General features: G+C 53.1%; 1 protein-coding gene across 5 annotated transcripts in view; it reads left to right on the top strand.

The window, feature by feature from the left end:
- LOC120880948 (myelin basic protein) overlaps positions 1–23,344 on the top strand; it is an 83,486-nt gene that overhangs the window by 35,404 nt on the left and 24,738 nt on the right. For 2 of the 5 annotated variants that reach the window (XM_040264372.1, XM_040264373.1), the window contains exons 3-4: positions 14,544–14,974; positions 21,286–21,363. In XM_040264372.1, coding sequence (XP_040120306.1) covers positions 14,544–14,974; positions 21,286–21,363 — 509 coding nt within the window. Of the gene's footprint in view, positions 1–14,543; positions 18,549–21,285; positions 21,364–23,344 lie in introns of those variants that run through there. The other 3 variants (XM_040264375.1, XM_040264374.1, XM_040264376.1) reach the window with 2 other exon arrangements.

The following is a 23,344-nucleotide window of genomic DNA, read 5'->3' as shown; positions in this document are numbered from 1 at the left end:
GGGTGCTGGCCTGGGAGATCACAGGTGAGCACGGGTGCTGGCCTGGGTGTCCAAAGGTGACCACGGGTGCTGGCCTGGGTGACCACAGGTGAGCACAGGTGCTGGCCTTGGGTAATAACAGGTGAGCGAGGGTGCTGGCCTTGGGTGATCACCAGTGAGCGAGGGTGCTGGCATTGGGTGATCACAGGTGAGCACGGGTGCTGGCCTTGGGTGATCACAGGTGATGAGGACACTGGGTGATCACAGGTGAGTGAGGTAATGACAGCACCTGGCTCCGCGGGACCTGCTCCCCCACCTGGCAGGTTGCACTGTTCATTGTTCTTCCAGTTCCTCAGAAACCAGGGTCCCTCAAAAGTAATCCAGGACTTGTAACAAATGATGCCAAATTGTATCTGAGATGAAAATGTTAAATGTCACAGTGAGATTCAGGGAGATCAATTTTTCTTCAGTTTTGCAGAACTCGGTAATATACAGGTGTATGTGTATGAATTTATTTTCATGATATGGAAATGTTGAGTTTCTGCATATGGTAATATTACGAAATTATCAAATCATTCAAAGTTATACCACATAGATTATCATAAGCAGCTGTTTTGTTTAATTTCAGAATTTTCAAAAATAAGTGTTTTCAAGTGTCTACCTTTACTACATGAGTAGACAGGGAATATTTTCTATTTCTTCAGATACTTGATAAAATGTACATGGTGTCTGATTATGTGATCATGATAAATTGTTTAAAAACAATTTCTGAAAAAGGAGCTAAACAAAGCAAAAAACCATGAAACTGTTAGCACACCCTTAACTAAAACAATATGTATCTGTGAACAGTTAAAGCAGCAGATAAAGACAGTTTACCTGAGGCCATTTTTATAACTGGTATCTTGGAATGTTTCCTTTATTTCCATTTATCTGTTACATCACTTTTCTTCATCTGAAACATCATGTCTTATTGCCTGATGGGATTTTTTAAAGTATTTCACTGACCATTTCTTCCCTTGCAGAGTGTTCAAGTTATTTTTATCCTTAAAAAGAGCAGTGGCTGACACTGGCTGGCATCAGACTGGCGCTGGGAGGTGCTGGGAGGCGCCTGTGAAAGGCAGGCATTGTGCGAGGCACTGCCATCTCTGCCGCTAGACGTTTGACACCATTGTTCCCTCGCTCCCTCCGACAGGGCAGCGAGGCAGATCTGTGCCCGAGAGGAGACCTCGGCATCGTGCTCTCAGTTACCGAAACGCCCAAGAGCAAACCTATCAATTGTTGCAGCGTGAGCTGTGGACGATGCCAGGCCCCTAGGCTCCTAGAGGCTAGTCACTGGACCCTCCAGGTGGTCCTTCCGTTTCTAAAGCCAGCAACATGCTCCCCATCTTCCTGTACCTGGATCTCTCTCCCTGGCCTCAGTCTCTGTCCCCAGATGGAGAAGACTCTGCCTTCCAAAGGCTCCTGTGGTTAGTGAAACAGTCCCAGAGAACCTCTGCTTTGCCATAGATACACCTTGTCATGTTCACGGGTTCCACACACTCAGAGAGGAGGGATTATACAAGGGGTGATGATTGGGACCCATTCTTAGCATTCTTCCCACACAGGCATGAAAAGAAAATTGGAAGGATGGATCGGTAGATGTGTGGATGTGTAGATGGATGGACAGATGGATGGATGGGTGAATGTATGGATGTGTGCATGGATGGGTGGGTAGATGGATGGATAAGTGAATGTCTGGTTGGATGAGTGGGTGATGTGTGGATGAGTGGATGGATGGATGGATAAATAGATGGATGGATGTGTGGATGGATGGATGGGTGGATGTGTGGATGAGTGGATGGATGATGGATGGATGGATGTGGGGATGTATGGATGGATAGATAGATGAGTGGGGATGAGTGGATGGATGGATAGATTGATGTGTGGATGAGTAGATGGATGGGTTGATGGATAGATAGGTGGATGGATGTGTGGATGGATGGGTGGGTGGATGAGTGGATGGATGGGTTGATGGATAGATAGATGGGTGGATGTGTGGATGGATGATGGATGGATGGATGTGTGGATGGATGATGGATGGATGGATGTGTGGATGAGTGGATGGATGGATTGATGGATAGATGGATGGATGGATGGGTGGATGTGTGGATGGATGGGTGGATGAGTGGATATGTGGATGGATGATGGATGGATGGATGTGTGGATGTATGGATGGATAGATAGATGGGTGGAAGAGTGCATGTCTGGATGGATGTGTTGGTGGATGAGTGGATGAATGGATGGATGGATGTGTGGATGGATGGATGGGTGGATGTGTGGATGGATGGGTGGATGAGTGGATGTGTGGATGGATGATGGATGGATGGATGTGTGGATGTATGGATGGATAGATAGATGGGTGGAAGAGTGCATGTCTGGATGGATGGGTGGGTGGATGGGTGGGTGGATGAGTGGATGAGTGGATGAGCGGATGGATGGATAGATTGATGTGTGGATGAGCAGATGGATGGGTTGATGGATAGATAGGTGGATGGATGGGTGGGTAGATGAGTGGATGTGTGGATGGTTGGATGTGTGGATGGATGGTTGGGTAGGTGGATGGATGGGTGGATGGAAAACTATGGGTTTTCATACAAGGTAATCCCAAGCTAGTCTTGCAACATAAAAATAATAATAACAGTAACAAAACGCCCTGGCATTAACAACATGTTGTTTTATGCTCCTCACATGTTGTCAGAACAATGACATGAGGGGGCACCACATATCTGTTCAGTGTTGCAAATGACGCCCAAGGCTTTAGGAGCTTAAACACATGGTCAGGGTCACATAGAAGGTGGTGGGACCATTAGTGAGAGTCTGCTAGCTTTGACCCCAGCAGACTCCAGCCCTGCGGTCCACATTCAGTCACCTCTGCCCACGCTGGAGTGCGTCTGGCAGCTAGTCTGCTCCCGCTGACACGGTAGTGGCGCCCATGGTGTCGCCTTCTCAGGGCTCCTGCAGCCTCTGGCGCCTGTGCAGGGTCACCATGAGGCCCCCCAGAGGCTGCACGAGGAACGGAACCCTGTGAACATTGGGCCCTTCGGAGTCTCGCTGTCTGACAGCAGCCGGGTTTGCGGAGCTGGGCTTGCGATGGAGGCTTGGGGAGGAGCCCGACCGCCCGCTTCTGCTCCAGCTCTGCGTGGGGCTCCCTCGCCCGTGACCCCATCCCCGCCGTGGGAGGGTTCCAGGGGCCAGCTATTTAGAGTAAATAAAAACTGTATGTTCTATGTCCACAAAGGAGGCATTCGTGTGAGGTGGGTGGGCTGATAAGACGCGTTTGTGGCGGAGTTGTCAAGAAACCTCTGCGGGCGGCCGCGTGCCTCTCATAGAAGCAGAGTCTGCCCCTGCACGGCCACGGCCACAACCATGGGCCTTCTTGTTCCTCCACCCTCCCTGGTGACCCCGAGCGCTGAGTGCCAGGGACAGAAGTATTCCACAAACAAGGAGAGTCCTCTTTGCCCTGGCCCACACTAGCAAATTCCAGGCTCCTCAGGCCCTGCCAGCCCCCCTGCAGGAGCGGCCCGGTCCCATCAGAGACACACAGGTGCCTGGGCCCGCCTGCTCGAGTGGGCGGCCAGCCACACTTGTCTGCTGCCTGTGAGGAGCAGCTCCCTCCTGCCCTTCATCCCTCTGGACCACGCGCTTGTCCCCGTCGTTTTCACCTGAGGTTCTGTCCAAGGCCTCCTGCTCACAGCCTGGTTTGTGGCCATCAGTTTAAGGCAGCCCCTGGCAGGACAGGAACTGAGTGCCTGGGCTGAGCTCCGGTACAGCCTGGCAGTCTCTCAGGCAGAGCCCACGGGCTGCTCTGTGAGGCCAGCACCTGGGGGCCCATCTCAGGGAAAAAGGGCGTGGCATCTGCGTTTAACCCAAGCCCAGCAGGCCCCACGCCTGGCGGCCAGGGCGGTGCCTCCACCCCAGGACGGAGAGGGGCTGGCAACCCACAGGCGGGGTGGGCAGGATGCTTTCTTGTGTGGACGATCCCGTGAGATGAGACAAGATGTTCTTCTGTTGGATCACGTGTATCAGCAGGCCGGGTGTTAGCCCCACTCAGAGCAAAGTGACCTGGACATTTGAGTAGTTTCGCACCATCAACCGTCATCTGGCCAGGGCCCAGGTCCACCAGATGAAACCACGTCTGCTTCCTCTACAGTCGCTTCCCTGGACTCTGTTCTGGAGGGACAGACACCTGCGGAAGGAGGCTGGGGTTCTGAGTGGTCCCTGCTGGGCCAGAGTGGGGGGCTCGGCAGGGGGGACTGCTCATCCACAAAGCTCTGCAGTGAGACTCCTGCAACAGCACGTCCAGCCCATCCTCCCACCACTTGAAGCTGGTGGAGAATCAAAATTTATAAAGACCACTTGAAGAAGTCATGTTGTCCATCAGTTTCGATTTCTGAGCTTCTGCTTGGTTTTTTCTGGACTGTGGGAAACCTAGTCACCTTCTCTTGGTTTGGGGGGATCAGAAAGTGAAGAGAAACTAAAAAGCCTCTTGATGAAAGTGAAAGAGGAGAGTGAAAAAGTTGGCTTAAAGCTCAATATTCAGAAAACGAAGATCATGGCATCCGGTCCCATCACTTCATGGGAAATAGATGGGGAAACAGTGGAAACAGTGTCAGACTTTATTTTGGGGGGCTCCAAAATCACTGCAGATGGTGACTACAGCCATGAAATTAAAAGACACTTACTCCTTGGAAGAAAAGTTATGACCAACCTAGAGAGTATATTCAAAAGCAGAGACATTACTTTGCTGACTAAGGTCCGTCTAGTCAAGGCTATGGTTTTTCCTATGGTCATGTATGGATGTGAGAGTTGGACTGTGAAGAAGGCTGAGCACTGAAGAATTGATGCTTTTGAACTGTGGTGTTGGAGAAGACTCTTGAGAGTCCCTTGGACTGCAAGGAGATCCAACCAGTCCATTCTGAAGGAGATCAGCCCTGGGATTTCTTTGGAAGGACTGATGCTAAAGCTGAAACTCCAGTACTTTGGCCACCTCATGTGAAGAGTTGACTCATTGGAAAAGACTTTGATGTTGGGAGGGATTGGGGGCAGGAGGAGAAGGAGACGACAGAGGATGAGATGGCTGGATGGCATCACTGACTCGATGGACATGAGTCTGAGTGAACTCCGGGAGTTGGTGATGGACAGGGAGGCCTGGCGTGATGCAATTCATGGGGTCACAGAGTCGGACACGACTGAGCGACTGAACTGAAGTGAACTGAATATCTCTTCTGCAGTGAGCTGGAGTGTTGGATAGCTTGTTAGGTTCCTCACCATCTCTGTCTCCCATAAGGTTTTCTTGGCTCTCAAGAACAGCCTATGACCTCAGGTGACCCGCCCCCCCGCCTTCTGATCCAGGTTGCCCACCCTGAAGGACCTGACCTAGGGGGTCACACGTTCGGCAGCTCACTGTCCCAGTGAGAGAACTGTGATCTTTGTGCTAACCTGCGTTGTACAGGGGTGTCAGTGGTCTCAGGAATCTTTAAGAGAATATTTGATGGTGGAAATATGGAGGAAAAGTGTAAGTTGTAAAGCATGAGTGTAAAAACAGCAGTGGAAGACTAGGTCCCTAAAGATTTCCTGCGCTTTTGTGGATTCCACAGTGACGGCTGCTGTCATCTGCTCCACGCTGGTCCTCTTAATGAGAAACAAAGGATTCGTATGAACAGTTACGACAGCAGCACCTTGTGGTTCACTGGGGCCTGTGGATTCATTTCTGGAGAACACTTCCTAACGCGACTGTGAGCTAGGAGACCAGATGGCGAATCAGTACAGGAGGAAACCGCCGCGCCAGGCCAGGGGCCTCCAGCCACTCTGAAGCCCTCCTTCGTGCATTTAGAGGAAAGTGCCCCAGAGCCCCGTGCCCACCCCGGCCCAGGAAGCAGGGGGGCCCGTTCCACGTAGGGTCACTGTGTGATCCGTCTCCAGGTAGTTTCTGCCTTGGATACCACAGACATTACAGCAGGGTGGGGATGGGAGGGCGGGGTCCCCGTGACCTCAGTGGGCCTCCCAAGCGCTGCCTGAGCTCCTGGGAACCCTGGTGCCAGCAGCTCGAATGTGAACTGTATGGACCTCAACAGCTCCTGACACATGGTCTGCACTCGCCTGCACTCAGGCCCCGTGAGAGACACCAGGGAGCCACTGCGGTGGGGGGGAGGGTTTCTCCCTGGGGCGTCCCCAGGGGACTGCACGTGGGGAGGCTGTGTGTGTCAGACCCACCAGGGAGAAAGGGCAGACGGTGGAGGCCCACAGTTCTGAGCCAGAGAGACCTGTGCTGGGGCACACGTCGAGCAAGGCAATTCTGTTGTGACTTTGGTTTGGGGACTTTTTTCCTGTAATTTAACAAGTGACCCTGTGGACTGTAGCCCGCCAGGCTCCTCTGTCTATGGGATTCTCCAGACAAGAATACTGGAGTGGGTTGCCGTGCTCTCCTCCAGGGGATCTTCCTGACTCAGGGATCAAACCTTGGTCTCCTGCAATACAGGCAGACTTTTTTCCCTTCTCTTTCTTTCTTTCTTTTTTATTTTTATTTTTCACTATCTGTGGCCATCAGGGAAGCCCTAGAATAAGAAAGTAAAATGACAGATTACAGTCTGGGCTGTAAACTTAATTAGATATGCCACCTAAAGCTACTGTTTTGAAAACCAAGGCAAAAAATGTAGGTACAACCTGTGAGTCTGAGCCCTCAAAATGAAGGAACAAATTTTATTTTCTATCTAAATATCTGAGGGATGTCATATGGGGAGAAAGTACATGTATAGTATGCATACCAAAAGCTCCTCTGTGGGAAGCTGCTGGAGGTTAGTGGCAAAATGAGGACTGTGGGTTCAGAGTGGAGTTCAGGGCTTGGGACTCCTGCACGGCAGGAGGGGGGGTTGTTGGGACTCTGGGACTTCCTGGCATGTCCAGGCCCTGCCCAGAAGACCAGCAGCAAGGCTGGACTATAAGCCTCCCCACGGTGAAGGCACTTGTGGACAGACGCAGGCTCTCGGCAGGAGGATCAGAAAGTGACCTGAATGCATCCCTTTTGTTCTGAGATGATGCCTTTCTTGTTCTTTTCTTGTACTTTCCCAAATTCCCTTTCTTCCTTTTGTGTAGGTTGCTGCTGCTGCTGCTAAGTCACGTCAGTCATGTCCGACTCTGTGCGACCCCATAGACGGCAGCCCACCAGGCTCCCCCGTCCCTGGGATTCTCTAGGCAAGAACACTGGAGTGGGTTGCCATTTCCTTCTCCAATGCATGAAAGTGAAAAGTGAAAGTGAAGTCGCTCAGTCGTGTCCGACTCTTAGCGGACTGTAGCCTATGAGGCTCCTCCGTCCATGGGATTTCCCAGGCAAGAGCACTGGAGTGGGGTGCTATTGCCTTCTCTGTTTGTGTAGGCTAGTACACGGTAATTTCTTGTTTTCTCTTAATGTCTTGTTCAGTTACTAAGTTATGTCTGATTCTTTGAGACCCCGTGGACTGCACCACACTAGGCTTCTCTGTCTATCTCCCGGAGCTTGCTCAGACTCATATCCATGGAGTCAGTGATGCCATCCAACCATCCCATCCTCTGTCATCCCCTTCTCCTCCTACCTTCGAGCTTTCCCAGCATCAGGGTCTTTTCCAATGACTCAGTTCTTCGCATCAGGTAACCAAAGTATTGTAGCTCCCGTTTCAGCAATAGTCCTTCCAATGAATATTCAGAGTTGATTTCCTTTAGGATGGACTGGTTGGATCTCCTTGCTGTCCAAGGGATTCTCAAGAGTCTTCTCCGGCAGCACAGTTTGAAAGCATCAGTTCCTCGGTGCTCAGCCTTCTTTATGATCCAACTCTCAGAGCCATGCATGACTGCTGGAAAGACCATAGATTTGACTAGACGTACCTTTGTGTCTTAGCAAAGGTGAAAGCTTCCCAGAGTTCTAGAAATGCCAGTCTGAAGACCTCAGTCCTCATTTTTGCTGTTTGACTGCTCCGTGAAGCCTGGGAACCGCCCTTTAAATGAGAGTGATGCACGTGAATGAACCAGCAATGATGATGTGTGGTGGGCTAAGCCTCTGCCATGCAGTTTTAAAGTGTGTTCTTGGCAAAACCTCTAATTAGCTAAGTGATGATCTTTTTTATTGTCTCTAGCTTCATTAAAGATCCGGTCAGCTGTGAATATGAAATTTTATTAAACTTCCCTGATGAAATTATAGTTGCATGATCCCTTAGGTCTTATGTTTCAAGCTATCTAATCACAGGAATTAAAATGTTTTAAATTAATTATAGTGAAAAGAAGCCCACCATGACTCACATCTTGTCAACAGAAGGTTTTCATTTTGTTGTTAAATTTAATAGACGGACTCGCCTTCACAGAGGGGGTTTCTATGTGTGTGTTATTCTAGTGGGAGGAGGATACAGTCCTGCTCTGACAAACAGCGTGTACTTCCTACTCGTGTGAACCTGAGCTGCTGTTGTGGTGCCGTTACTAAGTCGTGTCCGACTCCTTGCAACCCCGTGGACTGCAGCACTCCTGGGTTCCCTATCCTTCACTGTCTCCCAAAGCTTCCTCTCACTCACGTCCATTGGGTCGGTGATACCCTCCAACCATCTCACCCTCTGTGGCATTTGAAGATATAGGAAAACTCAGAGGTGAAGCCACAGCCGTCCTCAGGCTGACCTCTCCTGGACTCAGGAGGCTGTAAGCAGATCCCGGGGGGTAGAACAAAGCCGCCACCACGTCGGCTCAAAGCTGAGAAAAGCCGTGAGTCCCAGCCAGACCAGCGCTCTCCCCGCAGAAGAGGAAGGTGCAGCCTTCCCTAGGAGCCCAGAGGGTGGGATACAACAGCGCCTCCAAGGGCTCAAGGTCATCAGCATCTCTGACGCTGACCTTCCCTGGTAGTTACTGGGCACGGGGGCGTGGGTGAACAGCAGGTGTCACTGGACGTGTGCGGTGCTGGGTTAAAGGGTCAACCTGGTTATTTGGAGAAGGAATAGCTCCCTGGCCACTCCTCCCCAGCCTGTCAAAAAAAGAGCAGAATTGGGGGCCACCCTGAGCATTCTGCCTCTGGGTCTGGGGTGTGGCTTGGCATCTGTATTTTTTCTTGTATGTTTACACACACACACTCACACATAGGGTTTTGATGCAAGTCGGTGATGGAATATAATTTCCAAGAATGTGATGGAAAACAGCATAACGTATACAATCTAGGCAAAAACAGTCATTTAAATATAGAACAGCGCTCACCGAGTCATCACGGTTTATTTGAGAGCATCGTGTATGAAGACGTGATGTGTGTCATTTCCGGTTACAGTGAGACGATGGGCAAGTGGCAGTTATATACACAAGCCAGGACTCAGAGCCTCCGCGTGGTTGCAGGCTGACATGTCTGCTGTCAGAGCTGCAGTATGCTTTTCAGAATCCCGCAGCTCGGCCTTTCTGAGTGCTCAGCAGGCATTAGCGCATTCTGCCAAGGACAGCTGGTGTAGTAAATTGTGAGCGGATGGTTATGCCTGCCTGTGGGGTGGGCAGGAAGGGGGTGTGTGGGGAGGCCAGGCAGCCGCTCCCACCCTGCAGAGCGCTGGGGGACCCGGGGCCCTGTTGCTCGCAGAGGAGGCCCTGGCTGGGCTCTGGGAAGCCCTCCCATCTCTCCCGGTCAGTGCCTCTGTTAAACAGAATGTCTCAGCTGTTGGCCATCTGCAGTTAATAGCACCCTGAGAGGCAAAACCTAGGGCCAGGTAAAGGCAGTGGGGGCCCGCGTGGAGCACCCAGAAATGGGGGTGGCCTGCAGTTGGGGCCTCAGAGTGAGCATCCCCTCCTCCGTGGAGCCCTGCTTCACTTGCTCTGGTTTGCTCACCTGAGCAAGTGGGCTCATAAACGACCTGCTCTGTACGGTTGCTGGTCACACTTATAAAACTTCCAGCGAGAGCTCAGCTTTCCCTCCTGGACCATCACCAGACGCTGCATCTATGGAAGGGGCAGCCCGGGTAGACCCCCAACATGCCCAGTCCCTGCGTGTGCCACTCCAGGAGCCTCAAGGTGCCAAGGACAAGCGTGCGGCCCCACCTCCCTATTCATGACCACAGACACCACCGGAGGCTTGGGGCCCTCGCTGGTGGGCAGGGGGTCAAGGTCAGCCTCTGGAGACCCTCCTGGCGACACCTTGCAGGTCCTGACCCAGCACACGTGGAGGTCTGTGCTTCCTGTGCCGTCCACATGGTCTGCTTTGCTGCAGACAGTGCAGAGCACAGGCGGCTGAAACGACCTGGGAGATGAGCCCCCAGCTTGATGGCCGTGCTCCACGTCAGTGACTCGCCCAGAGCCTGCGCTCAGCTTTGCACTTGGAGAAAGGCAGGGCAGGGATGCTAAGGGCTTTATCCGGAAACCTCAGAGCCGTGATGAGGAGTTTCCCTGAACCTCCGCAAATGGCCAGAAAGAATCCAGTTGTGCAGGTGAATTCATTTGTAAGCCAGAGCTCTCTAGACCCTGGCATCCAGCCTTTTGGGATGGAAGGAAATTCTCTGTTAAAAATGGTGGAACAGCTGCCATGCTGAGAACTAAGTTCTTCCAGCTGAGAAGAGAGAGCGGAGTCTGGGTTCTGTTGCTTGCTGGTGGAGTCTGGCCTGGGAGACAGCAATTCTGGGTTCAGTACCTCGTGCCAGGCAATGACCCAAGGGGACAAGTCTGGCAGGGTCCCCACCTTCAGGGACAGCACTGCCAGCTGGGAACAATTTAGGTGGACCTGAGACGGTCCCTCTGTGAGGCTGACCGCGTAGAAGCTGCGTCGAGAGAAGCTCGGCCCAGCTGCCTGGAGCAGACCTCCCAGTGGATGGGGGCTGGGGGGCAGGTGTCAAGGTCGGGGGAACAGGGCGCGGAGACCAAGCACATGGAGCCGGGCGCACCGTGGGGCCCGGGGGAGAACTGAGAGGCCGGAGCAGCCCGTCCTGGAGGGCGGGGGAGGATGCTCCTGAGGGCTGAGGCAGGGTTGGTCCTGGGAACCATCAAGGTCACGGTCAAGGTCATGGTCACGCCAGAGCTGAGCACCCAGCAGCTCCCGCTCCATGAGCTGCAGGGCCCAACAGGGCCATGAGCAAACTTGGCTCAGGGGTAAGTAAAGGAAGAGGTGATGTGGTCAGGGGCGTCGGGAGTAACCCGGGAGAAACCACGGACTCCGACTCTGGCCTGCTGGTGGCGGGTGGTAGGGGAGGGGAGAGGCAGGATGCCAAGGGATGTCATGACCACAGACACCACAGGCCAGGCGGTCACAGCGAGACCCTGGGCTGGAGTCTCCCCGGGGGGTGTGACACTGGTGAGTTGCTCCAAACAGTCATCACTGCCCCGATGTCACCATCCTGGTCTGCAGGGTGGTCTGTGCCCTAGAAACCACCTTCCAACTTACTAGGTCCTCAGCTTCCCAGAGACATTTGTGAGTTTAACACCACCACCCTCAAAAGTGCACTTCCCTAAGTTTCCTGGGGTGGGTTTACCCATTAAACAGAGGTGTGATTTTTTTAAGACGTTTTCTTGCAATTTCCTGTAGAATCTGAACAGTAACTGAGAGAGAATTATAAATGTCTTTTGGGGTCCTGCCAGATCCGAGCCACTCACGTTGTGCACCAGAGCTCTGCTCCAGAATTACCATCTAAATAAGAACTCTGCCCCTTCGATGAAAGCTGTTATGAATTGACAAATTAACACTGCACTTGTCCTTACTCAAAATGCTGCAGATCCACAGATTTTAGCTTCTCCCTGGGCTCCTTGCATCCCGGGAGAAGCAACTTCCAGGACACAAACGCCCTTCTCTGTGCCTCACAAATAACCATATTCAGGGACACAAAGGCTGACTGTTGTAAAAATATTAGTATTCAGATGCGCTTGTGTTTCGTTAATGCATTTAACCACGAATAATATAGCGATTGTTTCCCGTTCACATTTGCATTAATTTATATTAGCCACAGAATCTAAAGCACAGCAAGAAAAGCAGACCCTTTCTGTTGCAACCTATAAATTAGCTCTGCATCCCTGTAAAAATCTACAGCCTGGTGCCGGCCACAGCATTCTGCAGGGTGCTTTCTCAGGACGGTGCGAGGTGGTGAGGGCCTGATATGTGATAGATATGAGTGCTTTCGTGTGGTTCATTTAATCAGTGTCATAAACGATGTGCCACGCTCTAAGTGATGGGTTTGTAAGGCTTGTAGCCTGGCTGGTATAAGGCACAGTTGACACCTGTGTGCACCGTCTTAGGAGCAGGAAAGAGACCCCAGGACCCCAGGGCCTGGCTGTTTGCCTGGTACTTGGTGTCCGACAGACATTTATGATGTCCGTACTCCGCTTTGGGAACATAGGTCAATATATTGACTGCACAATGAATGTCACCCATGGGACAGTCTCTTGACCCCTCTGATTTTGTTAAAGGAGTGTGCAACCATTCAGTTTTTGTAATTTGTATTGTGGAAGTAGGTGTTGTAGATGTAAAGCCTCCCCTGAATACATGTGATGAAAGGAGAGGCCCTCCATGCAACCATCACCCAGATTGGCCGACCCTTCCTGACGCCCCCAGACACGACCTTGGCCCTGCCTTGACTTAGCCCCTCCTACCTGTGCTCACCCGCACCTGTGCTCAGGCTGAGTCTTCTTCTCTCTTGAGGTCTGGTCCTGCCCACACCCTGTTCCTTGACTGTCTCTGGGCACTTTCTGGAAAAAAAGGAAAAAAAAAAATCCATTCATCTCAACCCCTGAAGCCTGCACAGGCTGGCCGGCCTGTCTCTTGAAGCATCCTCCCCTTAGCTCCCCCCGCACCGTCCCCCTTTACCTCCCCCCGCCAGCCCCCTCCCCGCCTTCCCCCCTGCATCCTGCCCCACCATCACCCCTTCCAACCCCTACTGGCTTCCTGGCTCCCTCAGGCCTCACACCTGCCCCCTGGGGCTCCAAGCCTCCCTGCTACCAAGTGAACACGCCAGGCTCCTTCCCGAGCACTGTCTCCCGAGCATCCCTCTCTGCAGAAGCACGCTGCCCCCTACCCCCCGCCCCCCGTTCCTGAGCGGCCCACACTCTCACACTGTCCCCTCGGTAGGTCGTCCTGACCCCTGTGTCCCGCTTCCTGTCATCACTCGACGTGACATCACATACTGTGTCCGTGTCCTACGGCAGCCACGGCAAATGACCGCAAACAGGACTTGAAACGGCAGGGAGCTCTCCTGTCCCGGCTCTGGAGGCCAGAAACCTGCACAGGGTGTGGGCAGGGCGGCACTCTCCCTGGCGTCTCGGGAGGGGCTGCCCTGGGCCTCCACCACCCTGAGTCCTGGAGACCCTGAGTTGTGGACACATCAGGCCACGGTCTGCTTCCACACCATGTGGCCTCCCCTCCATGTGTCTGCATCCAGATGCCCTCTGCTCACAGGGACACCGGTCACTGGGTCACAGCCCACCCTATACTAGTGTGACCCCATCTTGACCTGATAACATCTGCAAAGACCAGAGGTCCAGAGAGTTCACATCCATGGGCGCTGGGGGCTAGGATGTGGACATACCATCTAGAGGACGCTATTCAACTCATATTGCTCATTCTCATCTCTGTTCATGAGAAAAGGACCACATTTCTGTTGAACTAGTGCAGGACATTACGTTTGCTAGGTACTCGGTAAGGCTGGGTGGATGGATGGATGTGTAGATAAGTGATGGATGGGTAGATAAGTGGATGGATGGATGGATAAGTGGATGAGTGGGTGGGTGGATGCTGTTGGTAAATGTCAGTGAATAGATTGCTGGGCAGTGAGATGGATGGATGCTGTTACAGGAAAGTGTGAGTATACCCACAATTTTTGTCAATGAGTAATAAACTTTGGAGAGGAATGTTCAATTATACCCACCTTTGTAACTGAGGGCAAGATGAGGTCCTGCCATTCTTAAGAGAAATGCTGTGTATTTTTGTGCAAAGCTAAGGGAGAGTGGTGTGCAACACGAGACACCCCCTTCCCACTCAAGTTTTCTGATTGTCACTGCTTGCAGAGGAAAAGCTCAACCAAAATATCCTGAATAAGCAGTTCTGTCCTGCAAGAGGCCTCTTGTGAATTCTGGGAAGCAAAGAATTCTAAACACCTCGTTTCTTTAAGGCATGAATTGCAAAAGACGTGGGAGGTTCCATTTTTACTGAGAACACTAAAAATACCTTTTGCCAAATCGTGCTTCCAACAGGCTTGGCTTGGGCACCAGTGGCCTTTTAGGTGATAAATGTGCCGTCAAGGTGCCCAGAACCCTGGAGCCTCCCAGGGCAGGAGTGGCAGCACCCAGGGGCGATGATGTGCACGGCTGTGTTTGCTCGGGGAGGCCTGGTGCCCAGTCCGGGGCCCCCGAGACATCCCCAGGGCCCCTGAGATGCAGAGCCGCCACCGAGAGAGAGGCTCGGGCCGGGCGGGTCCTTCCCAGGGCGGTCAGGGGCCACACAGAGCTGCATGGCGCCCACACCCTCCGTGGATTCTGTAGGAGACGGCCAGTTCACCAGCCGGGAAGAAAGCGGCATTGTCCGCGGCCCGCTCTGCACAGCCGCGTTCACATCTCGCTGTTGTTTGCAGGAGCGGCAGATGTGGTCCCGAACAATGGGGCCCCCTCGCAGGGCGCGGCGGTGACAGACTCCAAGCGCACAGCGGACCCGAAGAATGCCTGGCCCGAGGCCAGCCCAGCTGACCCGGGGGGCCGCCCCCACCTGGTCCGCCTCTTTTCCCGAGATGCCCCGGGCCGGGAGGACAACACCTTCAAAGACCGGCCCTCGGAATCAGACGAGCTCCAGACCATCCAGGAAGACAGCGCGGCCGCTCCCGGGGCGGTGGACGCGATGGCGGCCCAGAAGAGACCCTCCCAGAGATCCAAGTACCTGGCCTCGGCGAGCACCATGGACCACGCCAGGCACGGCTTCCTCCCCAGACACAGAGACACCGGCATCCTCGACTCCCTCGGCCGCTTCTTTGGCTCGGACAGGGGTGCGCCCAAGCGGGGCTCAGGCAAGGTGAGCTCCAAGGAGTAGAGCCGCGACACGGGCGTCCCCGGGGCAGTGAGTGGGGCGGGGAGGGGACCCCCGGGTGGACTCGGCCCCGAGAGGAGGCGCAGCGTCTTGCTGGAGATGCGTACAAGCCCCTGGGTCTCAGCTTCTGAAGTCCCCACCCTCCTCCCCCCGCTCACCAGGGATGCAGTTGGAACGTGGTTCGGGGTGGAGAACATTCTGAGTTCGCCTCCCTGCGGTGGCGTGGGTGTGGGCGCCGCAGAAAGGGAGCCCTGTGCTGGGGCCTCCTGTGTCTCGCGCTTGGGGCCTTGAGTGCTGGTTACGCTTTTGCTCCCGCGCTCCGGGGTCAACACTGGGCTAAGCGGATTTGTTCTTGGACTCAGTGCCGCTAGCGTCGTGTTGCTTTGGAACAATACTGCAATTGAGGACTTTGGGACAAATTTGAATTCGCCTTGAGCAGACGTTGTCTTTTGTCTGAGTCGCAGAGGGGAATAAATGAAGTGTGTCTGTGAATCAAAACTATGATTTTGTTACTCCGTTTGAATATAGAGTTTGCGCTTTCATTATTTAAATGTTCTATAGATAAAAATGTATCCCAAGAGGAAATTGCTCCTATTGTGGCCCAGGTTGCAGCAGTGGCTACTGGACTTGATGGTGAATAGATCTTTTATAGTTGACGTTTCACTGAAGAGCTAATCCCCAAGTGACAATCAGATAGCAAATACACGGCGTGCGTGGCACCTGATTTTAGAGCATTGGATAGCTGGGGGATTTTGGGAAAAGTGAGGCTTTCCATAAAAGCCCCTGGTTTATTGGGGGTGCTCACAAAACTCCTACGATGCCCTTTGCTTCTGGCTGTGTCCTGTGCTTATTCTGAAAGGCCCGGGGAGGCACGAGGCTTCTGAGCCGAGTGTGGGCAGAGGCCCTTGATGTCCTGGTCTCATCCTCAATGCTGGGACCCTGGGAGCGCGAGAACTTCTCAGATTTGCTTTAGTCTCTAGCTACGGTTCTTAAAATGACTGATGATCCTGATGTTGCTGAAGATAAACAGATGTCAGCTGCGCCTGTATGGTGTCAAGCTGCACTGAGGTTTTCGGGCACCTGGTTGGAGCTGAGATCTGTCCTGTGGTCTAGTGAATAACTCAGTGTACCTTCTGGGCTTCTAGAGTTTGTTTCCTGATGGCTTCCTTCTGCGTCCTGTACTTTGGGGCAGTCTTACCTCCCCCTGAAACGTGGGTCAGCTGACCCATTTCTAATGCTATTTCAATCCTAGATGCTATCCAGCCACACCGGATCCTGGCTGCCTAACCCAGTCTTGCTATTATGCAAAGCACCCCACAGGCATGCAGTCTCACCAGTTTCGAAACCATAAACTGTGCTGCTTAACCCAAAGGAAGAACACAGGTGCGCAGACTAAACAGCTGGAGAGCATCTATTATAAAACAAGCTTCATTTCAGGGTGACAGGTTAAGCTAAAATCAGACTGTGAAAGCATTTATTTCAATTGTTGTGACCTTATCTCAAAATGACTGTATTACACATACATGTTTTTCTTCTTTTGTGTAAAAGTTCAACATTGATTGCATAAGGTCTCATATTCCTCAACATTTTCAGAGAAAAGATGCCTCAGAAGTAGACATCCATGTCGCAAACTAGCCTTGCTAGATTATCAAGGATCTAGATCAAAACATTTTCACGGGATTTAAAAAATAAAAACAATGTTGAAATAATTGGTTTAGTACTTTTAAAGTATCAATTCTGTTCACGCCTGGGTCTTGAATAAAGAAGATTTTTAAATGAACAGCTTTGCCCTTTGATTCCAATGAAATCCATTAGAATTTGAATGTAAAATCATATCTGTGATTGCTTATTACAGACACTGGCTAGGATACATTTCTGTCAAGTATCTTTGCTGAAAATATGCAGTGGGGCTTCCTGGAAATACTTTTCAGCTCACCTGTTTTCCTGTGGATGATTTGTTCACTTTTAAACTCTGGAGGTGTGAGCATAATACACTCTATGCCCAGTGACACACTTGCACTGCCTAGAAGCCTGTGGTTTTTTATGGGTGTGAGTTTGTTTCTTGGTTTTGATTTTATTTTTGCTTTGCTCTGTTGATAAACCAGGAGAACCCTCATCTTATTAGATGCTAGAAAGGTCTTTTGGACTGAAGCATGTGAAGCTGAATGGAGCCCTTGGCTCCTGGAAAAGGGGCTGTTTGTCACCTGCCCCCCTCCTCTGAGGACATGTTGGGGGTCCCAGGGTGAGCAGGGCCCCCAGTCCTGGGAATGCACCAACACACCCACCCTTTGTGCGGCTGGGAGTTGGCATTCAGGGAAAGCACACACAAATTCCTTGAGGAGGCATATTCTTTTGAGAGCCTTAAATGAAAAGTGCATTCATGGAGACCACTCGCCTTTGTTGCGGGAGGAAAGAAAGACGGAGTTGTTGCCTTTGAGGAGCAGGTTTCCAAGTCCCTGGACAGTGGGTCCCTGTGAGGGCCAGCACTGTATTCTCAAGCTTCACCCCAAAATCATGACCCCTTAGCTTGGACAGTAACCAGGGTGGCCACCGTGACCTGGGCAGCCCCCTAGAGGGACTCGAGGAGGCCTGTGTCGCCTTCCTCCACGTGAGCCCACCCTCCTGGTGTTGTAAAGCAAGCTTATGTCCTGGCCGTTATGCCTGTTTCCCGCTGCTGACTTTACGATCAGAGCCGCGTGGACCGCTGGTCTCAGTGCCCATGGCTGTCCGTGTCCAGCCTCCCCTCCCTGCCTCTGGTCTTGACTGTGAGGGGTGAGAACCTTTGCTGCCATTTAGTGCCCTGGGGACAAGCAGTCTTGGAAATTAGTCACAGTGTTCTGTTCCCTGCCTTTTCTCCACTGCATTTTAACTTCACTCACATTTTAGTTGTACAGTAACTGCTAACTCTTCATTGTTAACAGGGTACCCTAATGCTGGAGATGTGTTCTGTAACCCCCGGAGAGGGTGGCATTGGAGGGTGACGTGAAGGACACGGCAGGAAGGGTCTGGGTAAGGGACCTCACTCCGTGTGAGTCTGGCCCCAGGCTTGGGGCCAGCAGAGCTGCACTCACTCACCTCTGCTGGGAGTGAGTCTGCTCACAGCACACAAACCGTGAATCTCAGGGTCACCCACCCAGCCACGCAGCACGTGGGTTTGCCAAAAGATTTGGCCAAAGACCTTTCTAGAGAAAAATCTCTTTATGCTGGGTGTACTTGTTTCCACACCCAAAGAAACACTTGCTGAGGTTTAATACAGGAATTCCTTCTGAAGTATTAATGTCATTCTTCTGATCGATTATGGATCAGTTATTGATTGGCTCCCAGTACTTCACCGTGTCCTCCTGTGGCCTCCATACCCTCAGTGCTCCGGGCAAAATGTGACGCCCCTGTGTGGGCGGCCATGTGCTGGTCCTCCGAGCGAAACGTTTGTAAATTGTGTTGATGTATTTAATGCTGATTGCCTTCTGCTATCTGTATTCTGATTTGATTTTGTGATGACCTTTTACCTTTTATATATCTCTCCCTTTTTATGCATTTATTAAACATTTTAACAGACTAATTCATTGCACGTGAGTTTTTTAAGTTGTCTTTTTTGACGTCCCTCTCTTACTAAGCACATGTGTGACTGGCTTCCTGACAGCAGCTGAACAACAGGTGAGTCTGGGGCCTGCGCACCCCCTCTGTGCTCAGCTTTCAAGCATCAGCTTTCTGTTCTCTGATCCTTCTGTGAAGACGGTTATCTCTCTGCCTGATGTTGTTAAGTGTTTCTCGAAAATGCCATCCTGCACACATGGGGCGGGGGAGTGTCTCTACCATCATGTGTGTCTGGGACACCGAACCCTCAACAGCATTTATTGAGTGATTGAGCACAGAAAGACGGCCCCCAGCTGGACTCCCCGGAGGGCAAGTCAGATCAACACTGGAGAATCTGAGGTCAGAGTGTGAGGCAGACAGTGACTATGCCAGGTGGGGTGCAAGCTGGGAGTCTTGGTAAGGCAGAAATAAACACGTGTGCTGTGCTAGGGTGCTTCAGTCGTGTCCGACTCATTTTGTGACCCTGTGGCTCCTCTGTCTGTGGAATTCTCCAGGCACAAATACTGGAGTGGGTTGCCATTTCCTCCTCCAGGGGATCTTCCTGACCCAGGGATTGAACCTGAGTCTCCTGCCTTGCAGGCAGATTCTTTACTGAATGAGCCACAGGGAAGCCCTAGAAATAAGCATAAAGGCATGGAATTAATTTTGATTTGTCTTCCATTCATCTGTACCCATACCCTGCCACCAGACCCTCTTCTTAACTCATCTCCTTTTAAACTCACTTCCACTTTCTGGTGTTGATTTCCATCATCACTGACTTTCCTTTTGGCAAAAGGAATGGCTGATTCTTACTGGTTGACAGAGAGCGCCGCTTGATATCTGAGAGACTATCTCATCATGAGGGAGAAAAACACACCCTCAGTCTCTCGTGCGAATCACTGAGGTGTGGAGTCAGCATCCCAGAACTGGAGAAGCCTCTTGTCACTCTCTGGTTAACAGGTTATCTTCGAGTTTTTCCATCACGGACGTCACCACACTCTTAAGTGCCCAGAAATCATCCTGCTTCATCGGAAGCAGTAAAAGGCGGGGAGGGGCAACATGTGACGCCTTCCTGCCTCTTCTCCCACCCGGGCTGGCACCCCCACTTCTTCTGCCGGAGATAACCTCCCCTTGACCCTGAGCATATCTGGACAAGAGGAGGAGAACCCGCCTCAGCTACATCGTTCCTCCTGCTGCTGCGGGAGGGGCTGGTCACTGGGGGGTCGCCCAGGGGGCCGCCCCGTCTCAGAGCCTTGGGCCAGCATCCCAAGCTCTGTGACCAACACTCAGGAGGCCAGGGATGGCAGTGGGGGGCGCTTACCGCCAGCCCCCAGAGCTACCTGAAAGTGCTGCAGAGATAGCATGGTCATGGAGAGGGACGTGGTCTGAACTAGATGACCAGAAAGTTTTCTTTGTCTGTGGACCAAGTGCCAGCGTGGACTGGCCCACAGGCCAGTTTTGGAGGGTTTTCACCCTCGGTGGGAGCAGCCATGCCGCTTAGAGGCAGAGAATCCTCAAGCTTGTCCACCGAGATGTGATGCTAAATAAATACTCGGTGTCTTAACTCGTTTAAGTACCCAATGCCTAGTGTTTCTTGCTAGCACAGAGCATGCCTCTCACATGTGCAGAAAACTGAACATGAGATACCCAGCCAAGCACAGGCTCCCCACGGACTTGCCTCTGGGAATTCTATTCTGTTCACTTTGCAATAATATTTCTAGAACACCATAATGCTTCCCCATGTCACAACTACTGCTTATTTCCATGCATAACCAGCTATTCATGTCACTTTTAAAAATCCATTTCATCTGTTGTCAGTATAAGACATCTCTGGACATCTATTACACTGCCTTCATCTCTTGACCTCTGTAAGGCGTCCGCTGTCTCTGTTTCTCTCTCTCTCTCACCATTTTGCCATCGCCATCAGAAGCCCTTCCTGCAGGCCCCTGTCCTTAGTCCTGTAATAATATTCTCTACCACATCCTTCAAAGTTGCTCAATTCAGCAACTAACTCACAGGTAATAGAATAGGAAAAATGCACTCACAGCAAATACCATTGAGGAAGATTTATAATAAAGTTTACGTTCATTCATAACTCACGGAGGACTATTAAGTCCCTTTTAATATTAGGCTCCCAAATGTCACCAACAGCAGAGAAGAATATGCAAGTCGTCTGCCGGAGGAACACTCTGTTGCCCGTACAATGACCTCCGTTTACTCCGGAGCAAACCGAGAGGGTCCAGCGTGGCAGATGTCCCAGTGACCCCCACAGAGCAGGAAAGCCGTGTCAGTCCTGTGCAGAAGCTAACACACTCACTCTGAAAGGAAAAGAATAATAAAATGCCTCGGCGTGTCAAATCCATTCCTCTGCGGACTTGGAAAGGCCCTTTCAGCTCTTCACGTGGAGCTGTCTTGGACCCACGTGTCTGGTGCCCGTGGCGTGTTTAAGAGAAGGTGGCCACCAAGCTAGCTACGGCCCCAGAGAAGGCGCTAGGGCAGAACGCGCCCCTGAGCCTCCCTCTGTCCTGTCTCTCTGTGATCCTCTCGGGGGCTGCCCCCTGCTGTCTTCTCGCTCCGGGTGTCCCCTGACACCCAGCCCCCGGCTGGTCCACCGCCCACCCTCTCGCCAGGCCACGTCTTCCCATCCTCACCCTCGCCAGCCCTCCTCCCCGCCCGGCCCGGGTGCCCACGCGGACTCAGGTGCCACTCTGTCCCTCTGGCAGGTCCCGTGGCTCAAGCAGAGCAAGAGCCCCCTGGGCCCCCATGCCCGCAACCCACCCGGGCTGTGCAACATGTACCAGGTAAGACGGCTCCTCCTCGCGGCCGCGGCCACACGGCGTCAGGGCCGTCCGGCTCCCGCCCCAGGAGCCTCGGAGAGGCAGCTTGTCTCCCCCGCAGGGCGGCTTCTGGGGAGGCGCGGCAAAGGAAAACACAGAGACGGAGAGGAGGGGCCCGCGAGGGAAGCGGGGCCTCGATTCTGGGTGGGGGCGCCCTGCAGGGCCGCGGGTGGGGTGAGGGCAGGGAGACGCCCGCGGCAGGCCTGGCCCACCCCGAGGCGGCCTGTGAGCGTGGCCATCTGCTTTAAGAACCAGCGCCTAACAGACTGTGTGCCCACCAAATGCCAGGTGGATGAGCCCTTCCAGGCACAAGCCCAGTGAGCATCCTTGGGCAGAGGAGGAGCCTGTGGTCGGTCCTCCAGAGTCTCAGCTGACCCTCAGAGCGCAGGACGGGGGGCACAGGGGCCTTGGGTTGAGCCCGGGGAGGTACGGGGTGCCGTGCGGCCCAGACTCCGCTCTCCGGCCTGTGGGGCCCAGCGGGCACCATGTCCCAGCGCCGAGCTCTCCACCCTGGGACAACACGCGAGGAGGACACCTGTGCTGGAACAGGGCGTGGGGGGGGCCCCCAGTGGGGGCTCAGGGACCCTCACTGTGGCTCTCCCTCCACAAACGCACGGGCCAGGGGCAGGAGTGGGAAGGAGGCGGGTCAGAGGGGCGCCCACGTCTGCTGAGACCCCAGAGCCAGGAAGACAGGGTGTCATCCTGTGTGATGGTGGGGCACAGACCCCAGACCCAGCGAGCCCCAGAGGAGGAGCAGGCATGCCTGACAGACGGCTCTGGAAAGCCGGTCCAGGAAGGTGGGCAGGGCAGCTGCGGAGGCCGGGGACAGGAGGCTCAGAGGCGCTGGGCTCCTGGGCAGACATTGGGCTGCAGGCTAAGTGGGAGGCACTGTCGTCAAGCCCCCAGGGGTGAATGGAACCTCCACTCCAGGCTGCAGGGGGTCAGAGGGGTGCCACCCCCAGAGGGAGGGGAACTGTGTTTCAGGTGTGGTCGCCGTGCTCACTGCGCAGACAGCCCCGTCGGTGGCTCCTCAAAGCCAGGAGGAGTTCCTTCCCCGCCCCCAGGAAGGCGGCGTGGGCCCGACCCCCTAGAGGCACATGTTCTCTGCAGCCCTTGGACCTCGGCTGGTTCATACTTGGCCAGGAGGAAGCCGGGGCTGGCCCTAAATGCATTCCTGGGGTGAGGGTGTGGGGGCTGAGGTACACAGTCACCCTGCAGCAGGGATGTGGGGGTCAGACAAGGACCCCCTTGCGCCCTGAATCCTGAAGCCATCTGGAGCCCTGCCCTTGCCTCCACGGGTCACGTCACCATCAGCAAGCAGACATACTCCAGCAACAGGCAGAGACTTTGCCAGAAATCCCAGACCCAGCACAGAGCGTGGGGGCAAGAGGCCAGGGCTTCAGTGTTCGGGGATAAAGAGAAACCTTCAACAGAGTGTTTGGTTTTTCTCTTTTGTTGGAACAAAGGCATCAGGCCCGCCCTCCACATCTTCAAGCCAGATGCACTCTGCCCATGTGTACAAGCAGGACGGACATGCCTGCTCTCACACCTGTGGGGGCGCCATCCCTGGGCTCTGCAGACACAGCCCTGGGGCTGGTCGTCAGGGCCTCCAGTGACAGGCCTCTGCCTTTGCCATCTCTTCACTATGTCTCCCCCTGGCACGTCAAATTCTTTATTATTTCAGGAAAGAGATTAGATCAAATTTTTAAAAATCCCTTTAAAAACATTAATATAGCAACTACTTTCTGGACAAAAAAAAAAAGAGGTTATGTTTATTGGAGAGGAAACAGCACCAGCCATGGGAAAGGGCTGAAGCGCCCGGTGGCACTAAATGGTTTTCAGATACAAGAAACAGCTGTGAAAGAAGCTTGGAGGAGACAGAGTCGCCCGCTGGGGCCACGCTGGGAACTGTGGTGCCAGGCCCAGCAGCTCAGCACTGAAACCT

Source organism: Oryx dammah, unplaced genomic scaffold (genome assembly GCF_014754425.2).
Source record: "Oryx dammah isolate SB20612 unplaced genomic scaffold, SCBI_Odam_1.1 HiC_scaffold_22, whole genome shotgun sequence".
Classification (NCBI taxonomy): Eukaryota; Metazoa; Chordata; class Mammalia; order Artiodactyla; family Bovidae; genus Oryx; species Oryx dammah.
The sequence above is the reverse complement of the archived record's forward strand: the minus strand, read 5'-3'. Positions and strand labels throughout refer to the sequence as shown.